Source organism: Myotis myotis, unplaced genomic scaffold (genome assembly GCF_014108235.1).
Source record: "Myotis myotis isolate mMyoMyo1 unplaced genomic scaffold, mMyoMyo1.p scaffold_m19_p_10, whole genome shotgun sequence".
Lineage (NCBI taxonomy): Eukaryota > Metazoa > Chordata > Mammalia > Chiroptera > Vespertilionidae > Myotis > Myotis myotis.
This window is the reverse complement of record NW_023416314.1, coordinates 64,979,868-65,003,869: the sequence shown is the minus strand read 5'-3', so window position 1 is coordinate 65,003,869 and position 24,002 is coordinate 64,979,868. Positions and strand designations below refer to the sequence as shown.

General features: G+C 48.0%; 1 protein-coding gene and 1 long non-coding RNA gene across 28 annotated transcripts in view; both read right to left on the bottom strand.

Annotated features, from left to right (window-relative positions):
* Positions 1-24,002, bottom strand: part of LOC118665031 — a 147,774-nt gene that overhangs the window by 93,375 nt on the left and 30,397 nt on the right. For all 27 annotated transcript variants that reach the window (XR_004970495.1, XR_004970493.1, XR_004970497.1 and 24 more), the window contains 5 exons: positions 18,041-18,091; positions 17,818-17,905; positions 16,772-16,954; positions 13,378-13,493; positions 12,685-12,782 (listed from right to left, as the gene is read on the bottom strand). This is a non-coding gene — a long non-coding RNA (uncharacterized LOC118665031). The remainder of the gene's footprint in view (positions 1-12,684; positions 12,783-13,377; positions 13,494-16,771; positions 16,955-17,817; positions 17,906-18,040; positions 18,092-24,002) is intronic.
* APLNR (apelin receptor) lies at positions 19,713-23,667 on the bottom strand. The gene has a single exon (XM_036325857.1). The coding sequence runs from the start codon at positions 23,152-23,154 to the stop codon at positions 22,000-22,002; it is 1,155 nt and encodes a 384-aa protein (XP_036181750.1). The 5' UTR covers positions 23,155-23,667; the 3' UTR covers positions 19,713-21,999.

The window sequence follows — 24,002 nt, the reverse complement described above, 5'->3', positions numbered from 1 at the left end:
CATCCCCAAGGTTGCACGACATGTCACTCACTGTCAGAACCAGGCATGTAACCCAGGTCTCTTAAATCGAGTTGACATCCTTCTCCATTGCCATCCTGCCTTCATAGGGATGAGTCCAGTTTGCGATTCTAGGGACCAGGGCCTCCAAAGGCTTGGGATAGCGAATAATCCCTTTATTAGGAGGGTCCTGAAAGCAGGATTGGTGGACTGTCCCAAGGAGAGAGCAGCTGTGACTGTGTGTCCCCAGCTCACCAGCTGGAGAGGCTGACCCCACTCAGGACTGAGATTAGTAGAAAACCCAACCTATTCCAGCAGGTGGGGTGCACATTTTGGCAATCCTTCCTCTGCACACATGAAATCCATTTTCCAGGACACAGATTTATGGTCCTCCCTCCATGCCCTACCACCAATCGGATGCTTTCTGAGAATCAGCCAGCATTCACCAATCGCGCGGTCTCATCCAGTCATGCACCTCAGACCATAAGCTTCTTGAGGGCCAGGAGATTTATCTTAGGTTTGGATCATAGAATATAGTAACTGAAAGGGCCTTTTGGATTTACCTGGTCCCATCTTTTTATATATATACCTGGGAAATAGGGTCCAAATGGTGAAAGTGACTTTCCCAGGTCCCTCCACCCCACATCCCACCCAATGGTAAAGTCCCCAGGAACTGGGACAGTATCTGTCCCCATCATCACTGCATCCTCACAGACAAGCTCTGTCCCCAGCACACGGAAAGGCTTCAACAAATATTGGTATTTTGACTGGCAGGTAAGAACACTCCCCTTCGCTGGTCCTGCTCCTTGACTCAGTGGAACCACTGGAAGGGGAGGCCGAGCATGCGCCTGAGCTCCAGCTGAGGCGGGGAGAGGAGGGACACGGGGGCACCCCACAGGGAAAGCACTACCAATCTGCCCTACAGGAGTGCCCATCCAGGAGAGCTGGTATTCCAGTCTCATGTCATTCCAGGATGCATTCGGAGGAGGAAGTTTTCATGTCCCTCTGATCCAGTCTGCTACTTCCTGAGCCTCCTGAGGGCTAAGGGACTGGAGGGTAGACAGGCGGGCAGTGAAGCTGCCACATGCTCCCACCCCAGCTCAGATCCTGTCTCTACCTCTTCTGGCAGGATGTTATTGCACAGTCCCGGCTGTTATTGTCAGGAGATGGGCTTTCCTGAACTCATTAAAAGGCCTCTGTCCTTTCTCCAGGACCAGCCCCCCTCTTCCTCTATCCCCAATCAACACTGAGAGAAAGGAACCCTGGGGCAGCTTCAGGTGGAGCGTGACAGCTTCCTCTCCCTCTCTCTGTTCCTCTACTTGGCTGGCCGATAACTATAAGTGTAGATGGCAGTGGCCTCACTGGGATGTCTTTGTATGTCAGGCAGTGCTAGACATTCATGGCCATTGTCTAATTTAGCCAATCAATGGTCTAATGGCTATTGTCTGATTTAGTCTCACTTTTACAGTAGGACAATCTGAGGCTCGGAGAGGTTAAATGATGTGCCCAAGGTCACACAACAAGAAGGAAATAAAACAGAGATTCAAACCCAGATCTGCCGACTCTAGCACCCATTCCCTTGCATGATCCCCTTGCTGCCTACCTAGCCCACTAGCTAGCTGTCATTCTGTGAAAATGGAGAACTCCAGTGAACGAAGGGGGAAAGGCCTTCCCAGGAGCCAGCATTTCCCCGCAGGGATCTAGAGGTCATGGGATCTCCCCTCCTCCCTGGGAAAGAACTGGAGTAACATGGAATAATGAGCTCCCATCTTGTTTGCTCAGGCCTTTACCAAATCTAGGCACTTCCCGCTCCTGGAAGAGAGAGGCTCCTCATCATTCTTAGGCCAGGCTGACGAGGATGAGGATGCCCCAAAACTGGAGGCAAAAACAAGCATAATTTCTCTTGAGTGATCTTATGTTGGGAAGAGCCGAAAAGCAGCAGCCAACACACCATGGTTTCTTCTGCGTCTGACTCCTGCTAGCTGGGTAATCCTGGTACATCACACTTTCCAGGGGCCTTCCTTTCCTGGTTTGGGAATTGGGATAACTGCTCCACCACACAGGGTATAGCATAAAGAAAGTGGGCTGGTTCCACGCAATGGTTCCACGGGCATCAACACACCTGATAGAGTGAAATACACAAAACTCTGATTTCATGATGTGGGCATTTTGTTCTTTGTTTTTCTGTTAGGATAATAGCTTTGGGGCCTGAACCTGGAGTCAAATCTCAGTTCTGTTAGTTACTAGTTATATAATAGCAGATGAGTGTTTTAATGACTCTAAGCTTCTGTTACTTGATATGAAAAAAGAGAGAGAAAAGAAAAGAGGGGGGGGGGGAGAGAGCAAGAGCAGCCCAGGGGATTTTGGACAAGGAGGCAGCCTCGGCCCACCTGTCAACAGCAGGGAGCTGTCCTGACTCCTCACACCCAGCAGCTAGAGTCACACCTCCCTACCATAGAATAAAACAAACAAACAGACAGACAGACAGGGAGACAGGGAGAGAAGCATAGAAGATTATCTTGGAATAGAGACATGATGAAAACCACAGACCTGCCTAGAGTGGCATTATCCTTATAACCAGATTGATGCCTGCTAAGTCCTTGCCCAACATCATCTCATTCAACCACTACCACATCCCAAAGAGGTAGGTACAGCGATGATTCCCAGTTTGCAAAGAAGGAAACGGACTTGGAGAGGTTGAGTGACTTGTCCATAGTCACACACTTAGTGGCACGATTAAACCCCAGAAGGACTCCACAGCCCGCTTTCTTTAACACTCAGACTGGATCTAAAAGCCAGTGCCACCATTCACTGGCTGGGTGACCTTGGGAAAGAGCTCACCTTTCATGGATTCCCATTGTTCTTACCTGTGACATAGGTACAGATAAAGGCCATCATGGTGGCCTTGGGACCCTCTGGCCACAACCACAGCACAGTGCCTGACCTAAAAGGTGCCTGGTGAGTGACATTCTTTCTGTCTCTAGTGTACATCAATTTTTCCCAAAACTGCTTCACCATAAGAATTACTTAACATGATTAACAAAAATACAGATTCCTGAGACCTGTCAACTCAGATTCCTGACAGAAGTTTCCTAAGAATCTGTTTGTGTGTTTGTTTTAAAGCTCCCCATCATCCCTATAGCAAAGTAAGTTTCGGGCTCAGTGGGCCAGTGCTGACTGCACATTCAAATCACTTGGGGAACTTTTGAAAAATCCCAATGCAGACCCCATCCAAGATCTACTGACTGAGAGTCTTGCAGCGGTTCTCAACCTGTGGGTCGCAAACAATGAAAATACATCCTGCATATCAGATATTTACATTACGATTCATAACAGTAGCAAAATTACAGTTATGAAGTAGCAACGAAAATAATTTTATGGTTGGGGTTCACCACAACATGAGGAACTGTATTAAAGGGTCGCGGTATTAGGGCTTCTCATCAGCTCCCAGGTGATCCTAGGGGCAGCCAGGGTGGAGAATCACCGCTTGGACCAGTGCTGTCCAAAAGGACATTTCTACAGTGATCGCCATGTCCTCTACCTGCACTGCCCAACCTGACAGCTGCCAGTCATGTGGCTGTTATGAACTTTAAGTATGGCTAGTGGGACTATAAAGCTGAAATATTGCTATGGTTTCATTTTAAATCATGGAAATTTGACCAGTGACATAGAGCTAGTAGCTACCATGCTGTACCCTCCTGCAGCCTCAGACCTGGGAGTGCCCACTACCCTTCTGGATGACAGGCAGGAGCCGAGGAATGAAAAGAAGGTCCTCCCTCCTTCATAAAAGGGGTAAGGTGGGCTCTCTGGGACATTTTCTTGGAAATCAAAGCATTTTCATAAGATCCAAGATAATAATTGTTCTCTGTGGTCTGTCCCATCGGTAACTTTCCCTCCGGGCCCCTTGCTTGGCTCAACTGGAGAAGGAAAAGAGCCACCTCCAGGCTTCCAATGAGAGCCTTGAAGTTGCAGGAAAAGCCAGGGGGTGGGCTGAGGAGATGAGAGCTTCTATTTTAAAGACGTTTTCCTCTTTGGAATAAGCTCCATCCTCCAGTGGTGCCGACAGGGCAAAGGTTGTGACTGACATTGTGCTGCTGGACATTAAACAGCCTCCGAGGTCACCTGGCAGCTGGTGGGCACGTCCTGACAGACGGTCCTTAATCACTCGCCCTGCCCCTGGGAACCTTGAGGCCTGGTGGGAGGGGGCCAGGGAGGCCAGCTGGTGGTGATCCCCCTCCATGCCACTGTCCTTCCACGTCACCCCGCCCCATGGCCTGTGGTGATGGATGTTTGTGAGTTAAGTGGACATACAGACAGGCAGGGGGTGCGGGGAACCAGACCACCAGGGCAACAGCACAGGAAGCTCTATGGAGTGTCTCCTCCCTGGTGTGAGCTCACTCCTGGATGACAAGCTGTGATTTCCAGCCAAATGTTTTCTTACCATCACCACACCTATTGGTTCTCTCTCCCCAGGGAGCAATTAGCAGGTCTTTCAAGGGGTCATCTTACTCTAGTTCCATTAGGGCCTGGGACCTTAAGACCTCAGGCCAGGGTCAGGGAGGGAATATGGACCTTGGACTGGCGGAGGTGCTGAGTCTAAGCAAGTCTCTTCACCATTAAAACGGGGACAGTAGTATCTGCTTCACAAGGTGGCTGGGAAAACAAAGCCAGATGAGGATTTGTAAATAAAAATGGCTGGCAGGCAGTAGGTACCCAAGTATTTATAAAATCTAAGCTTTCTTAACCTGTTCCTAGGATTTCTCAATCTTCACCTTGCTCTTTCCCTAAATTTCCTCTTAAGAACTGCAGTGCCCTAGGCTTTGACTTCTGACCCCTACAGATTTGTTACCCTAAGAATATCTCCCAAATACCCCAACAGCACTCAAGCCCCAGTGGGCCCCACACTATTCCCCACCTGGACTCAGTGAGCATTCCAGTACTGTTTTCTCCACCAACCTTTAACTCAACTGGACAAACATTTGCTGTGTGCTTCTCAGTAGGGCAGCTGAGTACTTGTGCATGGAGTCGGATAGGAGGCCAGCATTCAGTAAGCTCCTGTGCTCAGAGAACTCCAACAGAGACAATGACACACATCCTCAGGGCAGTTTCAAAGCACCATCCTGACAACAGCTCTTATGATCTTCAAAACAGCCTTGTGGAAATTGTCACCATAATTCCTATCTATCAGATGAGGAAACTACTAGCAAGGTTCGGAGAATTGGAATGTCTTGCTCAAGTTCACAAGCATGCAGAGCCAAGCTCACACTCAGATGAATTTTTACTTCTAATGATATTCTGCATGCAAAGCACTCACGATAGGAACTGAATTGTGAATTCGTGTGATTGTGATCCAAATTCCATACTCTTTCCAACAGGAGGAAAAGAGCCTGTGTTTTAAAAACAGGCTGTGATTAAGCACAGACACAGATGTTCAGAGAAACCAGATATGAATATGCACATGCAAGACACAGAACTAGAGGCATGTTTTGAAGACCCTGGTAAAGAATGTGAGCTGGGCAACTTCAGAGAGAAGCTGGGACTTGAGTTGAGTGTGGAAGAAGGAGTAGGCCTTAGTTGGGAGGGAGGGGGGAGGAAGAATTAGACCTTTACAGGCACGGGGCCAAGTACTAGAGATGTAGAAAGGAATGACAAGGCTGCTGCCCTGGAGGAACTTACAGTAGCAAGGCCAGCACTCCTTCTGTGGGACTACCCGGGGAGGAAATGAAGGACAGTGGACAGCTCTAGTGTATGGTGGTCCAGGGAATTTAGGGTTTATATCAAAAGCAATGGGGTGGGGATAGGGTCTCCCTCCAGTCCCTTTGTCCCAGCCTTTGAATCACACTCAGGTCCTAGGACGTAGTTCCCAGTCTCTTTCAGCTTCCTCCTCCAAGCCCTGAGGCTCCATTACCCTGCAATTAATTGGAAAGCCACAGACTAAGGACAATAAATCCTCCTTAGTGACACCTCTGCTCCCCCTCCCTTCCCTTTGTCCCTCCCCTTGGGCTGAAGAGAAAGCCTCCCTCTCTCTCCCTTTCACCCCCCTTCAAATCAGCTTTATGGTTTCCATGGAAACCAGAGAGACCTGGCAGCCAGGGGTCTCACAAATACATTGTTTGTGACACCATTTGGGATGGGGGAGACAGTGTGAAAGTGAGAAAGTAGCTTATAAATGCCTTCCCTGCCACGCAGCCATGAAATTGTTCTGAATTGGGAGAGCCTCAGCTTTCTGATTTCCACTTCAAAGGGGTTTTGCTGAATTAAGTCCAAACACAGCCCTAAAGGAACACACACACACACACACACACACACACACACACACACATTCACACTCATATACACACTCACACATACATATATTCACACAGACGCACACATACACACTCAAATACTCACACACACAAACACATTCATCACCTTTACCAGTACAGCTGGGCTCAGTCCACTGAGAAAACAAACCTCCCATAAGATGGCCCCACCCCCTACCTCCCCACCTTACACCCCACTCGCAGGCACTGAGAACCCTCTCTTCTCAGCAGGTAGAAACCCTTGGAGACCTCCCAGAGCTGCCACGCCTTCAGCAGCCCCCAGTCCCCAGCAGCTGGTCCCTCAAGCCCTCTGGTCTTAAGACTCACCAATTGGAAACTAGCTTCTCAGCCCCTTTAAAGCCTGTGACAGTACAGTTACAGCTGCTGCAGACTGGAAGCCCTGACCCGCTGCAGGCTTGCCCAAGCGGATTCCAATAGGAACCATTAATCCTGCTTAAAATGACAAAGGACCGTGGGCATGTGATAAATGAGAACAGGAGACAAATACTTTATCTCCCACGTTGATGGGTCCCCGCTTGGAATCCAGATCGCTGAGAGTGCACTCAGCTTGGAGAGGGGTCCCTAGTACCAGCACTATTTCATTAAGCTGCCCAGGTGAGCGAGAACACACAGCTTCTGTCTATGGAATTGATAACAAGAGCCCAGATGATTCTCATCGGCTGTCACAAGGCAGTCCAGAATTCTGGAGGGCAGTTCTTTTGCTTCAGCTTAATATTTTGGTCAATGAGGGAATCTAGGGATTAGTTCTCATTCAGCAGAGTCTGCTTGGGAGTCCATTTATTTCTGAGCACAAAGGGGGTCATTGGTGGATTAACATGCAGGGCCATTGGCTCAAGCCCCTTGAGTCTTGCCTTGTGAGTTTACTCCGTCCCTGTAGCTTGCATTAGTTCTCCACTCTTCAAAAGAAAAACAAATAAGTGAGCCCTCCTTTCCTCTGCCTAGGTCTCACCCCAGCATGGGGAGCGGAATGTCAACCTGGTCCTCCCTCCATTTAAATTATTTATCCCACACCTGGAGGGTGTATGAACTTGGGGTTCCAACACTTCAAGGTTCCTAACCTGACTTCCATTTATAGGAAGAAAATTCATTTAACTCTAAATTTAATCTGTAAAATGGGCATAATAACATTGCACCCTTCCCCAAGACAGTTGCAATGATTCTGGGATAACAGATGCTAAAATGCCTAGCACAAGTGTGTTCAACACATGTTACCTCTCTTCACAGCACTGGATAGAGATAAATGGGAAATAATATTAACTATGACCTCTCGCCTCATTTTTCATCTCAAGGAAGCACTAGATCTTACATATGCACACTAATGCCTACTCTCTCTAAACCAGTCTCTCCTTAACCATGAAAATTAATTTTTAACTCTTCAATTTTGAGTGCCTAAAGGACAGTCTCAGCACCAAGACCCAAGCAGAAATGTAAATTGAAATAAAAACTACTGTGGCTTACATACAAATAATTGAGCAATACCAAGCCTTGTGGAAGACTGAGGATGAGTAAAACAAAGATATCCTCTGCCCTGGGTCCCATCCACCCAGGTTTCAATCCCAACTCTCCCCTGCTGGCTACCATTTCATGTTTGGCCATTTTTTTTTCATCTTTCTGAGCCTCAGTTTTCTTATCTGGAAAATGGGGCTGATCACATACCAGGACTGACTGAAGTAAAGCCCATGAAACACTCAAGCTCAGAAAATGTCTAGTATAGGATGTGCTTGATTAACTTTAGCTGAGGCTGCTGTGGCTGTTATTGTTATTTTTATCAATCCATCCCATTCTGGATTAATTCAGTCCCAAAAATGACACAGTAGAGCTGTAAGGGGTGGTGCAAAGTGTCTGAGTGACCCTGGGAACTCACTTCCCCTCTCTGGGCCTTTGCTACATAGAGCAAAATGGAGAGATAAGACCCAGTGATCCTCTGTCACTCAATGGCACCCAGTGAACCTCTGTTACTCAATGGCTTCATGATATACTCAAGATCTGAGAGCCATGAACAAAAGAAACAAACAACAAAAAACACCAAGGGGCTCCTTAAGGCTCACAGTTCAGCGAGCCCTCCTACTCACCTTGGTTCTAGGACAGCCAACATTTTTTTTTCCAGAAAGCTCCTTTTTTTCCCATCGCTCCTCCCTGTGCCTTCCCCTCCTCCCTGCCCCCTTCCTCCTGCCAGGGAAGCAGAAGTTCCTGAAGACCAGAGAGAAGGTCAGAGGTCTCCACCGGCTTGGCCAGGAGCCACCTGGACTGCTTCCTGCCAGGAGTCTTCAGTGAGCTGCTGCCCACCCCAGGGAAACCCAAATAAAGTCACCTCCCCACCCGAGAGCATTTTTCCCTTTAAGGAAAGGTTGTGTTTGGAGCCGAGAACATATTTATGTCTTGAAGGAGATTTCATCCAACCTTTTACGGACACAGTCAGCATCAAAGGGGCCCACCCAAGCCCATTTGCTACTGCTCTCAGGGGCAGACCTGGCCTGGATCCGAATAAATTACAAAGTCACTTAGCTTGTGATAAACCCTTTCTTTGTTCTTTCTTCCCTTCTTCTACCTCCATGTCCCACCCAAGACTTCCTTGCTATGGCCAACCAGGCTTACAATCTAATCAAATTCTGTTTTTTCAAAGATGAGACTGAGGGCAGTTATGCACAAGGACCATCTAATGTGGCTGAATACATTTCGACCCCCAGGAGTGTATGTCTTAATCTATGCTATCAGGTCTGGGTCTGTCCATGATTGAGGTGGCAGGCAGGCCACCTTCACTCTAGGACACCTTCGATGACAGCAGCTTCTCCATCCAGAAAGGGAAATACACCTGAATTCCCAGAGATTTGGGGAAGGTAGGAGATTTTGAGATACTGGGTAAATTTCTGCCATTCCATGAGATATTTAAGAAGATAGAGAGATGATAAATAGATGAGTGTGGATATAGATATATAGAGCAGTAGAAAGGTGTGTAATGTAGATACGGAGTTTTCATGTCAGTTAGGAATAACCCAGTGGGACTCAGGAGTGTGGCCTGGTGACATCAGCACTGATTTTACCAGGTGGCAATCCTGGCTTGGAATCCTGGCATGGCCATTTACTGACTACATGACCTTGAACAATTTGCCTCACACTTCCAACCTTTAGTTTTCCCTTCTGTAAAATAGAGATGATAGTATCTGCTTTTACAGAGCTATTAAAGCGATTTGGATTTATGTAAAATATCTAACATTGCTTGAGAGTGATAGATATTTAACAAGTGGTGTTATTATGCTTCTTATTTGACATAGCAAGAAGACAGCCAAAAAGAACATTTTCGTGTGATGAAAATGTTCCATGTGTTGATTATAGTGGGTGTTAAACAGGTGTATACATTTGTTAAAAATGATTAAATTATATGCTTCAACTGGTACATTTTATTGTATATAAATTATACCTCAATAAAGCTGATTTGCCGAAACCGGTTTGGCTCAGTGGATAGAGCATTGGCCTGCAGACTGAAAGGTCCCAGGTTCGATTCCGGTCAAGGGCATGTACCTTGGTTGCGGGCACATCCCCAGTGGGGAGTGTGTAGGAGGCAGCTGGTCGATGTTTCTAACTATCTCTCTCCTTTCCTCACTGTAAAAACTCAATAAAATATATTTAAAAAAAAAAATAAAAAAAAATAAAGCTGATTTTAAAATTTAAAAAGAAGAAGAAGCTCTCCAAGGCATCAACCATACATATCCCCGGGTTGAATGGAGGCCAAAAAATAGTCCAGCCCTTTCATTCTTATCTCACCAAGCAGAGAGATGGAGAGCTCCAAACCCAGGGCAATTCCTAAATGAAAGAGATATCTTCACCAGCCAAAGAGCAGCTGCTCTGGCCTTTTGGGAGCAGTCCTCTGCCTTAAATCCCTTTCTTGACCACCCATGCTTAGAGACCCCCAGTGTGACTCACAGAGGCCTAAAGTCCCCATCCAGCCAGTCCCCTACCCACTCACACACCTCCAACCAGCTGTTCAGCCCACCAGCTCCCAAACACAGTATCCATCGCTTTGATCCTGCTCTTCCACTGCCTGAAGAACCCTTTCATCACCAGGAGCCCAGCCAGAACCCATCCAGCAGAATCAACCACCACCTTCTCGGCAGTCCCATCACACTTTATATTGAAGGGAGGAAAGGACAGATGTGGGGGCCTCGGGGGAACTAAGCTTGCTGTGTCAGCCCCTGGCTGCTCTGTATACTATATACTGCTTACTCCTTCAAACAACCACATGAGCTAAGTCTTATTAGCCCCACTTTGCAGAAGGGAAATCTAGTTCACAAGGCCTCAGACATGGTCCCAGGATTGAAAGACCCCCAAGATCATTTTCCTCTACTCCCTGTACCCCACTGACACCCAGTTAATCACAGATTGTCTGTCACCAACACTAAACTGCATGCTCTGTACACAGAGTCCATATCTTACTCTTCTCAGAAACCTCTGGCCCACATGGCCTAGGCTCAGGCCCCTGTGCCTAACACCTAGTAAAACTTCAATAAACACTTGTCATGAATCCTTCCCTACACATCCTGGTGCTGCTGCATCACCTTTCTGTTCCTTAGAGACTGGACAGAAGGGATTCTGATCACTGAGGAGTAGCATTGCCAGGTAGAATGTCTCAGCATTCTCCATGGACACAGGTTTGCTGGACACAGGATTTGACCTTGACCACCACTCATTTGCAGGGCCTTGGAGAAACCACTTCCTATTTCTCTTTTAATTACATTCATTTTAAAGGTAAATCTAAATTATTAGCACAAAAAGTCTAGCTCCCTGCAGTCTCTGAGCTGGTGATCACACTGTGTGAAGATGGGCCATTGGACCTAAAAGGACAATGTATACCTTAAGGGCATCTTTCCCAAATTCTAGGCATAAGGGCCCAAAGAAGTCTACAGCTTAGGGGGGAACCATTGCCATATCTGTAGAATTCACCATTTTTAGCACAGACTCCCTATGTCTGGGGATCTTCCCACAATCTGAGCCCCGCCTCCGATGTTCGAAGCTGGAATCCACTTTCCCTCGTCTCCTTCACAGCTAGTGCCAGCATATGGCCTGGACTTCCCCAAGCATGCAAGTGGGAGAATCTACGTCGAAAGAGAACAAGCTGAGGACCCAGGAGCTGTGTGGAATCTTTTTTGTGGCTGAGGTGGAGGAAAGGCAAAAATCACCGAGGACAGCAGGGGTGGAAGAGCTGTGTCCAGTCCCAGCAGAACTTCACGGTGCAAGCAATGTGGTCCCCACAAGAACTAGATAATTCAAGGATGGCTCCTTCCTGAACCATAATTCTCCAGAGATGCTGTGAGCTACCTAATATGCTTCACTAAACTTTTTTTCTGCATAAACAGGTGGGGAAGGTTCTGTTGCTTGCATTTAAGATACCAGACACATGCAAACCTCATGCACACCAGCCTTGCAAAACAAAACCTATTCAAACCAAACATACTTCACAGTGATAGCTGACCCCCAAAGCTTGATGGGGATCTCATGGGCCTAGAACATGCTGAGTGCCAACTACCTACATGTTTAAATGAGATGTAGAGAGGCCGCTTTTCTAGGCTGCATCTCGGGCTCTCAACCCAAGGCCAGAAGAAGGACAAGGACAGGTATTCAGTAAGGCTCTCCAGTGCGGTGGGCTGTCTTTGTGACTCAGAAGATCATATCGCTGAAGGAGTTTCCAGAAATGGTTGGAACAATGGCAGCATCACTAGAAAGACGTCTGTCACCTCCCACAAAAGCGACTTTGAGGGAAAACATGTGGGGTGTTTTTTTTTAATTTGCAATTCTGAAGCATTCGCTAAAACGTCACTTCCAGGACGGGTTGTGGCAGAAAACACCAAGTGTCAGAACAGTTTTGTTTCAGTTCTGCTGCTGAGCTCCTATGTGTTTATTTCCCTTCTCTAGCCTCAGTTTCCCTGCCTGTAAAATCAGAGTGTTGATCTTTGCTCCCCGTGACCTCTTTCAGGATATTTCCCTTGCAAAAAGCTGACTTTTTTTATGCCTGTGCTATTCAACTAGGACTACCGGGTATGGCTCTACAGGTTGCCCACGTAGGGTGTGTCCTGCCCAAAAATGCCCACCTGAGGGGTGAATAAAATCCAGCCCACACTCCCCACCCTATGCTTCCCACTGGAGAAGAGGCATTTTTTTTCTAATTTGCACAAAAGCATATGGGCTAACCATGGCCCTATTTATAGTTACTTCATACCCATGCCCTCCTCCTCATTGGGCTCCTTCTACTCTTCTCTTAGTCATTACTCCTTCTTTACTGCACACTTTAGCTCCTGGGTACAATCATATTCACTGCCTCCTTCCTACAATAATTCTCAGAACGTCAATATATAGAGAGAGAACTCACCCAACAGCTTGGACTCTCCATTTCTTGATGTCTTTGACCCCAACAATCTTGTTCTTCACTCCACTTCAGCTATCCACTCAACAGTTATACCATAGACCCTGTCATTACCAGAAATCTCTATTTTAAAATCTTGTTCTTTGACCTCCATCCCCCACTCCTCCAGCTCACTTGCTGTAGTGGGGCCCCCACTCCCACATTTCTTGTCCCTTTTAATGACCACTAACCTATGTCTACCACATGCCCATATGTCTACCTCCTGTCTTTGCTTCCTTCCTTAGAGAAGTTGATTCCATTGCACTTCTTTATATCTACTCTCTTGCAGACAACCCTGATACCTCATGCCTCTCTCTTCTGTCACAATCACCTTGCAAACTCCAACACTTAATGAGCATCTTCTCTGTGCTTGTAGCCACAGCAGCTAAATGCTGCCAGAGAAAATCGCACAACCTGACTAAATGATTCCCCTTTAAATTCATGGACACAAATCTCAAAGGAGAGAATCAGCACTATATACTTCCCTAGGAATTTTGCTTTTTCATTGCTCAAGATGATACTTTAAGCCTTCAAAACTTTATATACACCTTTCACTACCTTCTGCACACCTGATGAACTCATCTTACAAGTCACTTGAAAATTAAACATCACAATACCAGGGTTCCCTCATTTTCCCACCACTAAAGTCTAGCAACTTACCTGCTTCTTAACTCCTCCATGTGAGGACACAGAAGACAGCTTCCAATGAGCAAGTGGGATCTCACCAGACACTGAACCTGCCAGGGCCATGACTTTGAACTTCCCAGCCTCCAGCACTGTGAGGAGTGTATGTTTGTTGTTAAGAAGCCATCAAGTTTATGATATTTAGTTCTAGCAGCCTAAATGGACTGGAACACTATTGATTACTTCTTATGTGCCAGAAACTGTGCAAGATCCTTGCAAACATTACTCATGGAACCTTCAAACCAGTACTATGGGTAACCACTTTTATTATCCCATTTTATAGATGAGAAAGCAGTCCATTGATGTATATTATGTCCCAGATCTTTGCTCCCCTGAGTGTGTTCCTTGGACCAACAGCATCCACCATTGCCAGAAGTCTTTTAAAGAAACAACATCCTCTGGACACACCCCAGACCTACTGAATCAGAATCTGTATTTTAACAGCATCCCCAATGATTCTTCTGCACACTAACATTTAAGAAATACTCGTCTTGATGACACAAACAAAGAAGAGTTGGGATTCAGGCTAGACCTGTCTGTGCCCTTAACAGAATGGACAACAGGAAACTAACATCATAGTTTTGAATAAAACAAGCTAAATCATCACTAACACAAGTTGGACATATCAATACTACCTTTTATTGTCTGTCTACTCTAATAAGTATCCCTTCCAAAACCATCTATAGTATAGAAAAGTGATAACTTTGTGACATGAAAAGCAAGCAGGCCTGGGAATTAAGAGAGCCCCGCCAACCAACTTAGCTACTACCTATCAATGACGTTTAAAAAGTCACTTACCCTCCCAAGGGTTTACTTCCTTCATTAGTGAAGTAGGAGGGTAAGAGCATTCCTTGCCAACTCAATTATGCTGTGTTTTTCATGCCAGCATGTTGAGCTGCTTGGATTTCCACAGTCAGAATGGAATCACTTCCTCCTCCAGCCTCAACATCTGTCTTTAGTCAACTCCTTTGGTAATTGCTGTTCTGCTTTTCCCAAACATAAAATAGCTAATTATTAGCACAGCAAATAACAATCACCTTCCAGGGGCCCTGATAGCCTAATAAAAACCCCAATACAGAACTGGCAGCCAGCTGAATCCCAGGGATGCTCAAGGGCTTCTGGGTCTCATCCTAGAAACCAACTAACCACTATATTGGTGCATCCTTTCTCCTAATGGTAAGGATCACCTCCATGCTCTTCAATCCTGGCACCTTGGGATGACAGTCCCCAAACTCTGGGTCATTATTATACCTGCTGCCAAAATCTGTTCTCTGCCAAAGAGACCAAACCAGCCCCCCTAGAATGAAGCTTTGGGTCTCTCTCTTATCACCAGAGGCCACTTCATTCCCATCATACAGGAAAACCTCTTGAACTTATGGACATATTCCAGACCCTGAAGAAAGACTGCCAACTCTTCTTGGATGCCCTTAAACCTGGACCAGATTTTCTTAAGGTCCGGAAGAGAAGTTTTCCCTGGGTATTTTTATAGAAGGAGGAAGTCCAAGATTTTATTTTTTACTCAATTGGTACATCCCACCATCATGAGAGTCCTTCCTCCATGAACATAGTTTCCCAGAAACTGACTCAGTGCCAGCTCCAGTTGGCTCACTGATAACTTCCACAGGAAGCCAACCAGCCTCGCACACCACCATCCAGCCAGAGATACCTGAAGACAGAGTGTTCAGCATAAACACTGAACTGGTCATTGCAAAGCTATACTTCAAGAAATTCAACTTACAAGAATATCAGAAGTGCCCTGCAGAACATGGCTTAACTAATTCCTGTGTTCTAGCACTGTGGTTCCCAAGCAGCGGCTCAAAGAGGAAAAGGCTATAGGATGTAGTTGGCTCAGTGGTTAGTAATCTTAGTTCTCACCAACCTCAGTGCATCACCAATCTTTACCTTGTCTTTCTAGACTTTTTTAAAAGCAATCAATTTGTTCACTTTAAGCAAAAATCAATGTTTCTCACCTTTCCTCCTGAACTTTCTTTATCCAGCTGTTCAATCATTTAAGCAAACACCCTTTGAGCAACCTGCCCATTCCAGGCACCAGGAGAACAGAGATGCGTAAACACAGCTCCTACTCTAGAGGAGCTGCCTATAGAGCAGAGGAGACAGATGAGCTCACAGAGCCATTACATTGCAGCCAAAAAGGGCTCTTCTAGAAATATGTCCCCACTGAAGTAGAAGACAAGAAGGGTGCTGACTGTGTAGGGTAGTTCAAGCAGATTTGGGGAATCCACTTCCCATTATCCTCTGTCTATATAGGAGGCATCCTTGAGTAGGCAAGAAATGTGTCACACGACTAAATAATAAAGTACAGAACAATATAGGGTAAGATGCCCACTGAATACAATATGCTTTTGTCTGATGTCCCCAGGTTTCCAGTCATTCAGGCCAGAAATGAGCCCTAGGATGCTTTGGAGGTGGGAGAGAATGCCACATTTGAACCCAGGTAGAGCTGCAGGTGACCTATGTTTTCAGCCAGTGCATTGACCCATCTGTGATCACTCATCGGTGCACAGCAGAAGACGGGTGGGTGCCTCCACGGCACGCTGTGCTTCCTGCAATGATGCTACTACACTTTACTACTCATTGTTAAACTGCCAGAGAGCAGGAATCACTTGTCTGTTATTTATTGCTCTCTCCTTATCATCTAGCATATGCCTGGTACATGGAAATAAAAACAAATTTGTTTTAAAAAGTACACAGAACAAAATACCGGACATGTGCTTCTCAAAATTGTCAGGGCCAACAAAAACAAAGTCTGAGAAACGGTCCTAGTGTGGAGGAGCCTAAGGAGACAAAATGACTAAATGCAATGAGGTCTCCTGGATAGGATCCTAAAACAGAAAAAGGACATAGGTAAAAAGGAAGGCAGGCTGAATAATGTATGGGCAGTTAGTAGTAATAAAGGGTGTCCCCAAAAATGTATACACGCTTTGAATAATTATTCATTCCAATGGGTTAAATCTGAAAAGAAATGTCCATTGGACTATCAGCTTTTAGTGGTGTATACATTTTGGGGGGACATCCTGTATGTCAATATTGGTTCATTAATTGTGACAAGTATGTCCTACTAATGTTCGATGTTAATAACAGAAACTGGAGGTGGAATATATGGAACTCTCTGTACTCATGCTTCTTAAAATTACAACTCTTCTAAAATAAAAGGTGTATTAATGAAACTATAGCTAACCATCTCCCAGCACCTTTGTGCCCACCCACTCCCCAGTTAGTGATCCATCATTGCTTTGACCCTCTCCACTTGTTCTTCATAGCCTCAATAAAAGACCCTTTCTCTTTTCTAAGCCTGGAAACATGGAACATGCTCTTGCCGGGCAGTGAGAAGCCTAAGTTCTAGTCCCACCTCTTCCATCTTTCCACCATAAGACCTATATAGATCGGTCCTCCTCCGCGGGCCTTAATTTATCCATTTATTGAATGGGAAGGTAAGGCTAGAAGGTTCTTCAAGTTGCTCCATGAAGACAGAGATCATGTCTGGTCCACCTCTGTATCCTCAGCTTCTAAGAGTCCCAGACGCATCATAAGTCTGTTAAATGAATAAATCAATGAATATTGCTTGATGCTCTAACATTCAAACTACAAATTGAAACTTCTAGTATCAGCCCGACATCTCCAAATCTCCTTTCTTGTGCGCTTAATTTTAAGTTCTGAGTCATGTCTTTGTGACTCTGACATCGCTCATAGCAACTTTACAAACATTTTGGGCAATAAGTGAAAAGAGCTGCACCCGATGAATCAGGCCTTGCTAGCTTCAAACACCCTGGAGTTCAGACAGAGTGGTACCCGCTGAGATGGCAGGATAATCATAGCAAGATCCTATTATGCTGAGTGTCATTCTAGTTTCAGGGTGGTCTTCCCACGGGATCCATCTACCCCTTCTTAGAATCTTTTTCCAACAGGCCCAGCATGAGAGGGCCTCTTTAGGACACCCTGACAGATATCTTAGAGAAAGATAGCTCAAGCCCAGGGGGAAGAAAAACTAGAAGCCATAAAAAAAATTTCTGGCTCCCCTACATTGTTTAGAGACCCAGATTTTAGTCCCAGCCCCAATCTGCTTGTCATCCACACCCTGAGACCTGGGCAAGCTTTTTCCCATGCCTCTGCCTGACTCACCTCCCGGAGCTGAGGTAGGGTTGGGGTGAGAACCAGATGAACCCTCTTTCCAGCTCTTCAGAGGGGCTGCATGCTCTCTTATATGTGGGTATTTCCTCTGCAAGGAGTGGTTTCTCCATGCATCGCTCACCCTCACCCTGCAAGAGCAGCCTCCTGGCATCCATCGTGTATCTAAAGTCTTCCCTGACACCCGCCCAGACTCATACCATCATTTAGATAAGGCAATCCACACACTTCTACATTCCCTTTCTTCAAACCACACTCCAGTATAATCACCCATTCAACTGTCTGTTTCCACCACCAGACTGGCAGCCACAGGGTCCTGTTCACCATTTGATCCTGTGCCCAGCATGTTCCTTGGCACCTAAGTAATAAATAAGAACTTGTTGAAGAAACAGATGAGTGAGTGAGTGAGTGAGTGAGTGAGTGAGTGAAGAAATGTGTGAACAAGTGAATTATTAAGTGCTCTATAATCTTACAATTTAGGGGGGTAGCTTACCTCAAATTTCCCTAGAGAGTTGGTGAGGCTTTTTCAGCATCTGTAACAAAACTGTGTGAATAGGTTGTTGTTACTGTTGTAAATTCCCACAGGGTTTTCCCTGGTGTGTTTCAGAAGACTGAAAACATGCACTAATACCCTGTCTTCCAGCTCCTCCCTGCCTCCCAATTTCTGCTTTCCACCTACCTCCCCACACTTGTCTCTATTTCTCTCTTTGTCTCTGTCTCTCCTTTCTGCTGTCTCTGTCTCCATCTGTTTCTTTTCCCTTCCCTTCCCCCTCCTCTCTCTTTCTCCCTCTCTCTTGTGCATCGTCCACCCTCCCTGTTCCATCTCCATCCTGCCCCATCCACCCACTCCTGGAGCACTCTCCACGTATGATCCACCTGTGGCAGGCACCTTACAGATGACACCTCACTTTCCATCCTACCCACCTGGAACAGCCTCATTTGTACTTTGGAAGGAACAGTGGTCAAGAGCATGAGCTTTGGTGTTAGACTTGGCTGGCTCTAGGCCTGGCTCTTCGATGAACTGGCTGTGTAATCTTGGTCAAAGGACCTAACTAAGCTCTCTGATCCTCAGCATCCTTATCAACAAAATGAGGTTAAAATGTCCCTGGCAGAGGATTGTAAGGATTAAGTGAGATAATGCTTGGAAAATGGGAGTGCTGTGATAAATGCAGTAAATGTGACCTCTCATGTTCCTACCCGTTCTACCACAGTGACTGCGTCTGTGTTATCTGCAAACATTCTTAGTAGCAGAGATCTTTGTGGAAGATAGTGAACACATCTTCATTCCAGCCCTGTCCTCCCCCAATTCCATAACCGTCCAGAGCCCGGTTGCCTCTGCCTCTGACTCTCTAGTCTTCTTGTGCCCATGTTAATTTGGACAGAATCTATGTAGATGGAAACATATCCAAACATGTCCTCCCCCAAAATCATTTGAGGAATTTTTAGTAATTATAAACTGTGGGGTAAGTCTAGGAGATTTGGATTTGGTCTGGGTGACAAAAAGCATGAGTGTTTACAAAACCATCCAGAGTGACTCTGATTGGAGAACAAGCATTGGAGCTTCTGGTGTAACTGAATGGATGCTCATGTGATGATGAATGAATGAGTCAATAGGGGATGATAAATGAATAAAGGGATAAATTAATCCTATATAATAAAAGGCTAATATGTAAATTGCCCCTCTACTGGGAGTTCGACCAGAAGTTCCACCAGGGGGTGAGGTTGACCCACCAACCGCCTGCATTCCTTCCCCCAACACAGCCCTGATCGGGGGTGGGCCTCTAGTGAATAAATAATAGGTCTACCTTCACAGGAAGAAATGCTAATATTTTCCCTCAGATCTGTGCTCCAGTCTCCAAAATGTGTGCCCATTTGTTCTAGGCTTTTCCAAACACAAAAACTTAGCTGCTCCTCATCCCTTTATTTCCTTTGCCTTCCCCCTGATCTCATCCTGAAAGCTTTGTTCCCCGGGGGTCTATTTCCTCCATCTTCTTGCAGCTTCCCCATGTCCTTTCCAGTTTCTCACTTTAGTCCTTTTAGCTTCCACTTCCCTTCTTATTCTCTCTCAGCTGGGTTCACACCACCTCCCACTGTAACATCTGTAAATTGGGGGTCTTTTTGGCATCCTAAGACACTTGTGTAAGAAGGGTCTTTGAACACAATAGTTACACAAAACAGATTTATTTGATGAACCGCAGTGACCAACAGGGTCAGAAAATAGCATAGACATTCCAAGAAGGGGCAGATTAGGGACAAGGGAGGGACACTGCCGGCAGCCTCTTCCACCCTCTATCCAGGACCACTGATGAGTTCCAGGTGGGAGGTCTCTGCAAGTCCCCAGGAGGGTCTCTGAGGGGCACACCCTCTTCCCTTCTAGAAGCTTCTTTCACCCTTGGCTGGATGCTTTGAGGACAGTCCTGGGCTGAGAAAGTAAGTCTGTGGAAGATGCTGGCTTGTGACGGGGAGATTACTAAACTGAGTCTCTCCATTCTCCTTCTCCTCCTCCTTCCACTCCCAGAGCTGACCTCATCCCAGCAATGACCAAGATGTCCATTTACACCAAGCTGGGCTCTTCCTGCCTCCGTGGCTGATATCTTGTCCTTCACGTCTAGAATCCTCCAAAGACAAAACCCGGAACATACACACTCTGCCCCCAGCTCACAAAGGCCGGACCATCAATGCCGCCCTCAAGGTCTCTCTGGATGTGTGGACTCATGCTGTCAGCCCTGCACGGCTGCTCCAGGCACTGCTCTCAGGCCCCAACCAAGAGAGAAGCCAAGGGGTCTGATCCTGATGGAGGAGTGAGAAAAACTCATAGGGCTCTTCACCCCATGGCAAGCAGATGTCCCCCTTTAGGAAGAGGGTCACAGACCCGGAAAAAAGGGAGGGTATTGAAAGAAACACCCATAAACTCAAAGCAAGGTGAGAAGGCGTGAGAACGGGGCCCAGGGAAGCTTTCCACCAGCCTCCTGGTTCCCTCATGGAACTAGGGAAGGTCTGGGGACCCAGCACATGGGACCATAGTTCGTCCCCAAGCCTCAGTGTCAGCAGCTCTGGGGAGAGATGTCCCTACAGGAAGCCAAGAGCAAACACAAACACAGGCTTCTCTCTTAAAGCACGGACCAGCCGTCAGAGCCCCCAAATCCAGTGGGGGTGGGCTCCCTTTTATTCTATATTGCCTCAATATGCCCCTTCTTCTCTCAAACATACTGTGTGAAGAATAGAGACGGGTTCATCCAAGTGAAAGTGACACAGGCACACTGCTGTCATGCTATGTTCACCCAGGCTTACATATATATACATATACACACACAAGGCAAGCATCTCCACCACATCCAAAGTTGACTCTTGGCACGGAGTAGCACCAGTGCCCAAGAAACACATCCTGGGGTGATGAGTGGGGTGGGGTAAGCTCAGCTCTGAAGGAGGTTGGGGGGGGGGGCAAGATTGTGAGAGAGAAGCCAATTCACATATAGACCAAATGCTGACTCTCCTTTTTCTCCCTGTCCCTTCCCAACCCCCCATTCACAGGAGGAATCCAAGGAGCCCGTTGCTTGTGAACCCACTGCCCTTCAGTTCCCGCAGAGATGAGAGGATGAATGACAGCGTCCCAGGAAAACTGCAGAAAGCTGGTCTGGTTGGCATCACGGACGGGCTGCAGGAAGGGAGCCCCCAGAGGTGCCTGAAATCACAGCACTCTGATCCGATTTGGGGGAAAGTTTTTGAGCTCCTGCAGACTGGAGTGCTAGTGCTAACTTGTCCCTGACACCTAGCCCGACCCCACCCCAGCCCATTCCCTTGGCTTTCTCAGAGAACAGGATAAAGAGTGTTTACAAGCTTCAGGATTCTTAACCCTTAGGAGCCCCTCACAACAAGGAGGTAAAAAGAAGAAGAAGAATGGATTGAGGGGAGGAATGAGCTATGGGAGAGGGGCGGGAGCCAAAGCTAAAGATTCAGAGGGTAAAAAACTATACAGAGATAGAGGGGAAAACAAAGGGAGGGAGAGGGTAGCGAAAACTAAACAGAAAGGAAGGAGAAAGAAGAGCTGAGATCCCAGAATGAAAGATGGGGCGGGGGGGGGGGGGGCGGCGAAGACACCAACTTTTACTGAGCCAGACACACCCACCATTTCAGCGCCCATATGACTTCCCCCATTACACATACACAAATGGAGAAACCGAGGCTCGGAGAAGTTAAGAGACTTGTGCAAAGTCAGTCTCACAGATGCTGAGTGGCCAAGCTCAGGTCTGCAGGGCTCAGTCTCCTTCCATCGCACTGCAACCTCTGACCAAAAACTAAAGGAGAAAGGCGTGCAAGAGGAAGGCGGGAGGCAGGGAGCCAGGATGGCGTCCAGTGCAAGAGCAAAAGTGCCCTCGAGCTACCTGACTTTCAGAGAGCAGGGGCGAGGGCTGGGGCGTGCAGAGGGCACCAGGCTTCTCTGGGGTCCCAGCCCTAGTCAACCACAAGGGTCTCTTGGCTATAGGGGATGGATTTCTCCTGGGTCTGCTCTCCGCCCTTCCCGGTGTTGGGGCCAAGCCCCTGGCTGTGCCCGGAGGAGTAGCTGGCCGACTTCTCCCCACTGCTGCTGTGGGAGGCGCCCCCACACCTGCTGTGGCCGCAGCAGAGCATGGAGGTGCAGGCCTGGCGGAAGCGGGGGTCGAAGAAGGCGTAGAGGAAGGGGTTGAGGCAGCTGTTGACGTAGCTGATGCAGGTGCAGTAGGGGAAGACGTTCATGAGGAAGAGGTCGAAGCCGCAGGGCCAGTGCAGCAGGTTGCCCAGCGTGTAGAGCGTCTTCACCAGGTGGTAGGGCATCCAGCAGAGCGCGAAGGTCACCACCAGCACCACGATGATGCTCAGCAGCCGGCGCCGCTTGCGCAGGCCCTCGATGCGCTCCTTGCGGAAGTGGCCCGCGATGGTCTGCGCGATGAAGAAGTAGCAGGTCAGCATGATGGTGAAGGGCACCACGAAGCCCAGCGCCGTGGACGTGACCCCCAGGCCCAGCTCCCAGGCCCACTCCGAGCTGAGGGTGGCCACCATGGAGTAGTCCATGTAGCACTGCACCTTCGTGACATTGTCCAGGCCGGAAGGCACCTCGGCCGTGGCGCGCAACACCATGGCCGGCATGGCCAGGAGCGCGGCCAGCACCCAGAGCGCCGCCGTGGCCGCGGCCCCGCTGACCCGCAGCCGCAGCCGGGCGTTGGCCACCGGCCTCACGATGGCCAGGTAGCGGTCGAAGCTGAGGCCGGTGAGGCAGAAGACGCTGGCGTACATGTTGACGAAGATGACATAGCTGCTGAGCTTACAGGCAAAGGTGCCGAAGGGCCAGTCGTAGTCCCGGTAGGTGTAGGTGGCCCACAGCGGCAGGGTCACCACGAACGTCAGGTCGGCCACGGCCAGGCTGGAGATGAAGATGTCAGCGGAGCGCCTCTTCTCCCGGCTGCTCCGGAACACGGTCCAGAGCACCAGGCCGTTGCCCGTGGTGCCCAGGAGGAAGACCAGCAGGTAGATGGCCGGGATGAGGTCCCCCGAGGACTTCCAGTCCGTGTACTCACACCCAGACAGGTTGTCTGCCCCATAGTCATTGTCAAATTCGCTGCTTTCCTCCATGCTGCCGGCCAGAGAGCAGACAGGCAGGGGTCCCCGGGGGAACCAGCTCTGTGGCTGTGTCCTGTGTCACCAGCTCAGCAAGCTAGCGCCCGGAGCTTCTGGCTTGCGCCTTGGAAAACAGGCAAGAAGAGCCAAAGGTGTCCAGAGCCTGTCCCAACAGCGGGAGAAGCTGCCTCTGGACCGGACCCTGGAGGATGACTGCGCCCACAGACTTCCCCACCCTCTCCTGCCTGGCCCCAGCCCCAAAGAGTTTCCTGCACCCTCCCGAGTCCGGTCTCCTCCTCGACTCCTCACTCCCTCCTCCCACCTCCAAACCAACCCCTTACTTGTGAGTCTTAAGATCCTTAGGTTACAGCCCACTTTTTTTTTTTCCTTCTTGTCACTGGGCAAGTGAACCAAATTGACCCCTGCTGTGCTGGGCAGAATGTTATCTGTGGCTTGCAGCCCACTCTCCTCCTGGTCCCGCCTCTATCCCTCCGGTTTCCTCTGGTCTTCGGAGCGCCACTTCCCCCACCCCCCCCCCCCCACCCCCCAGTCCTCACCACCCTCCTGTTCTCACCACCTCCCGTCTTCTCTAAATGGGGCAAATTATGCAGATTGAAATCTGGCCCTAGCTGGAGCCAGGGTGGGTTGGGGACAAGGAGGGTGTGAGATTTTGAGCATCTGGCAAGCCTTTTGGGTCTGTCCCACCCTTCCTCCACTCCTGCCCGCCATGCCCTCTCCCAGACCAGACTGTCCTGTACTTTTCTCACTCACTTCACTCTCCTTTACCCTTCCGCTTTAACCCTCTCTCTGGGAACTTTTATATTTTATAGACGCAGGTACAGGGAGATTTCTCTGTAATTCAT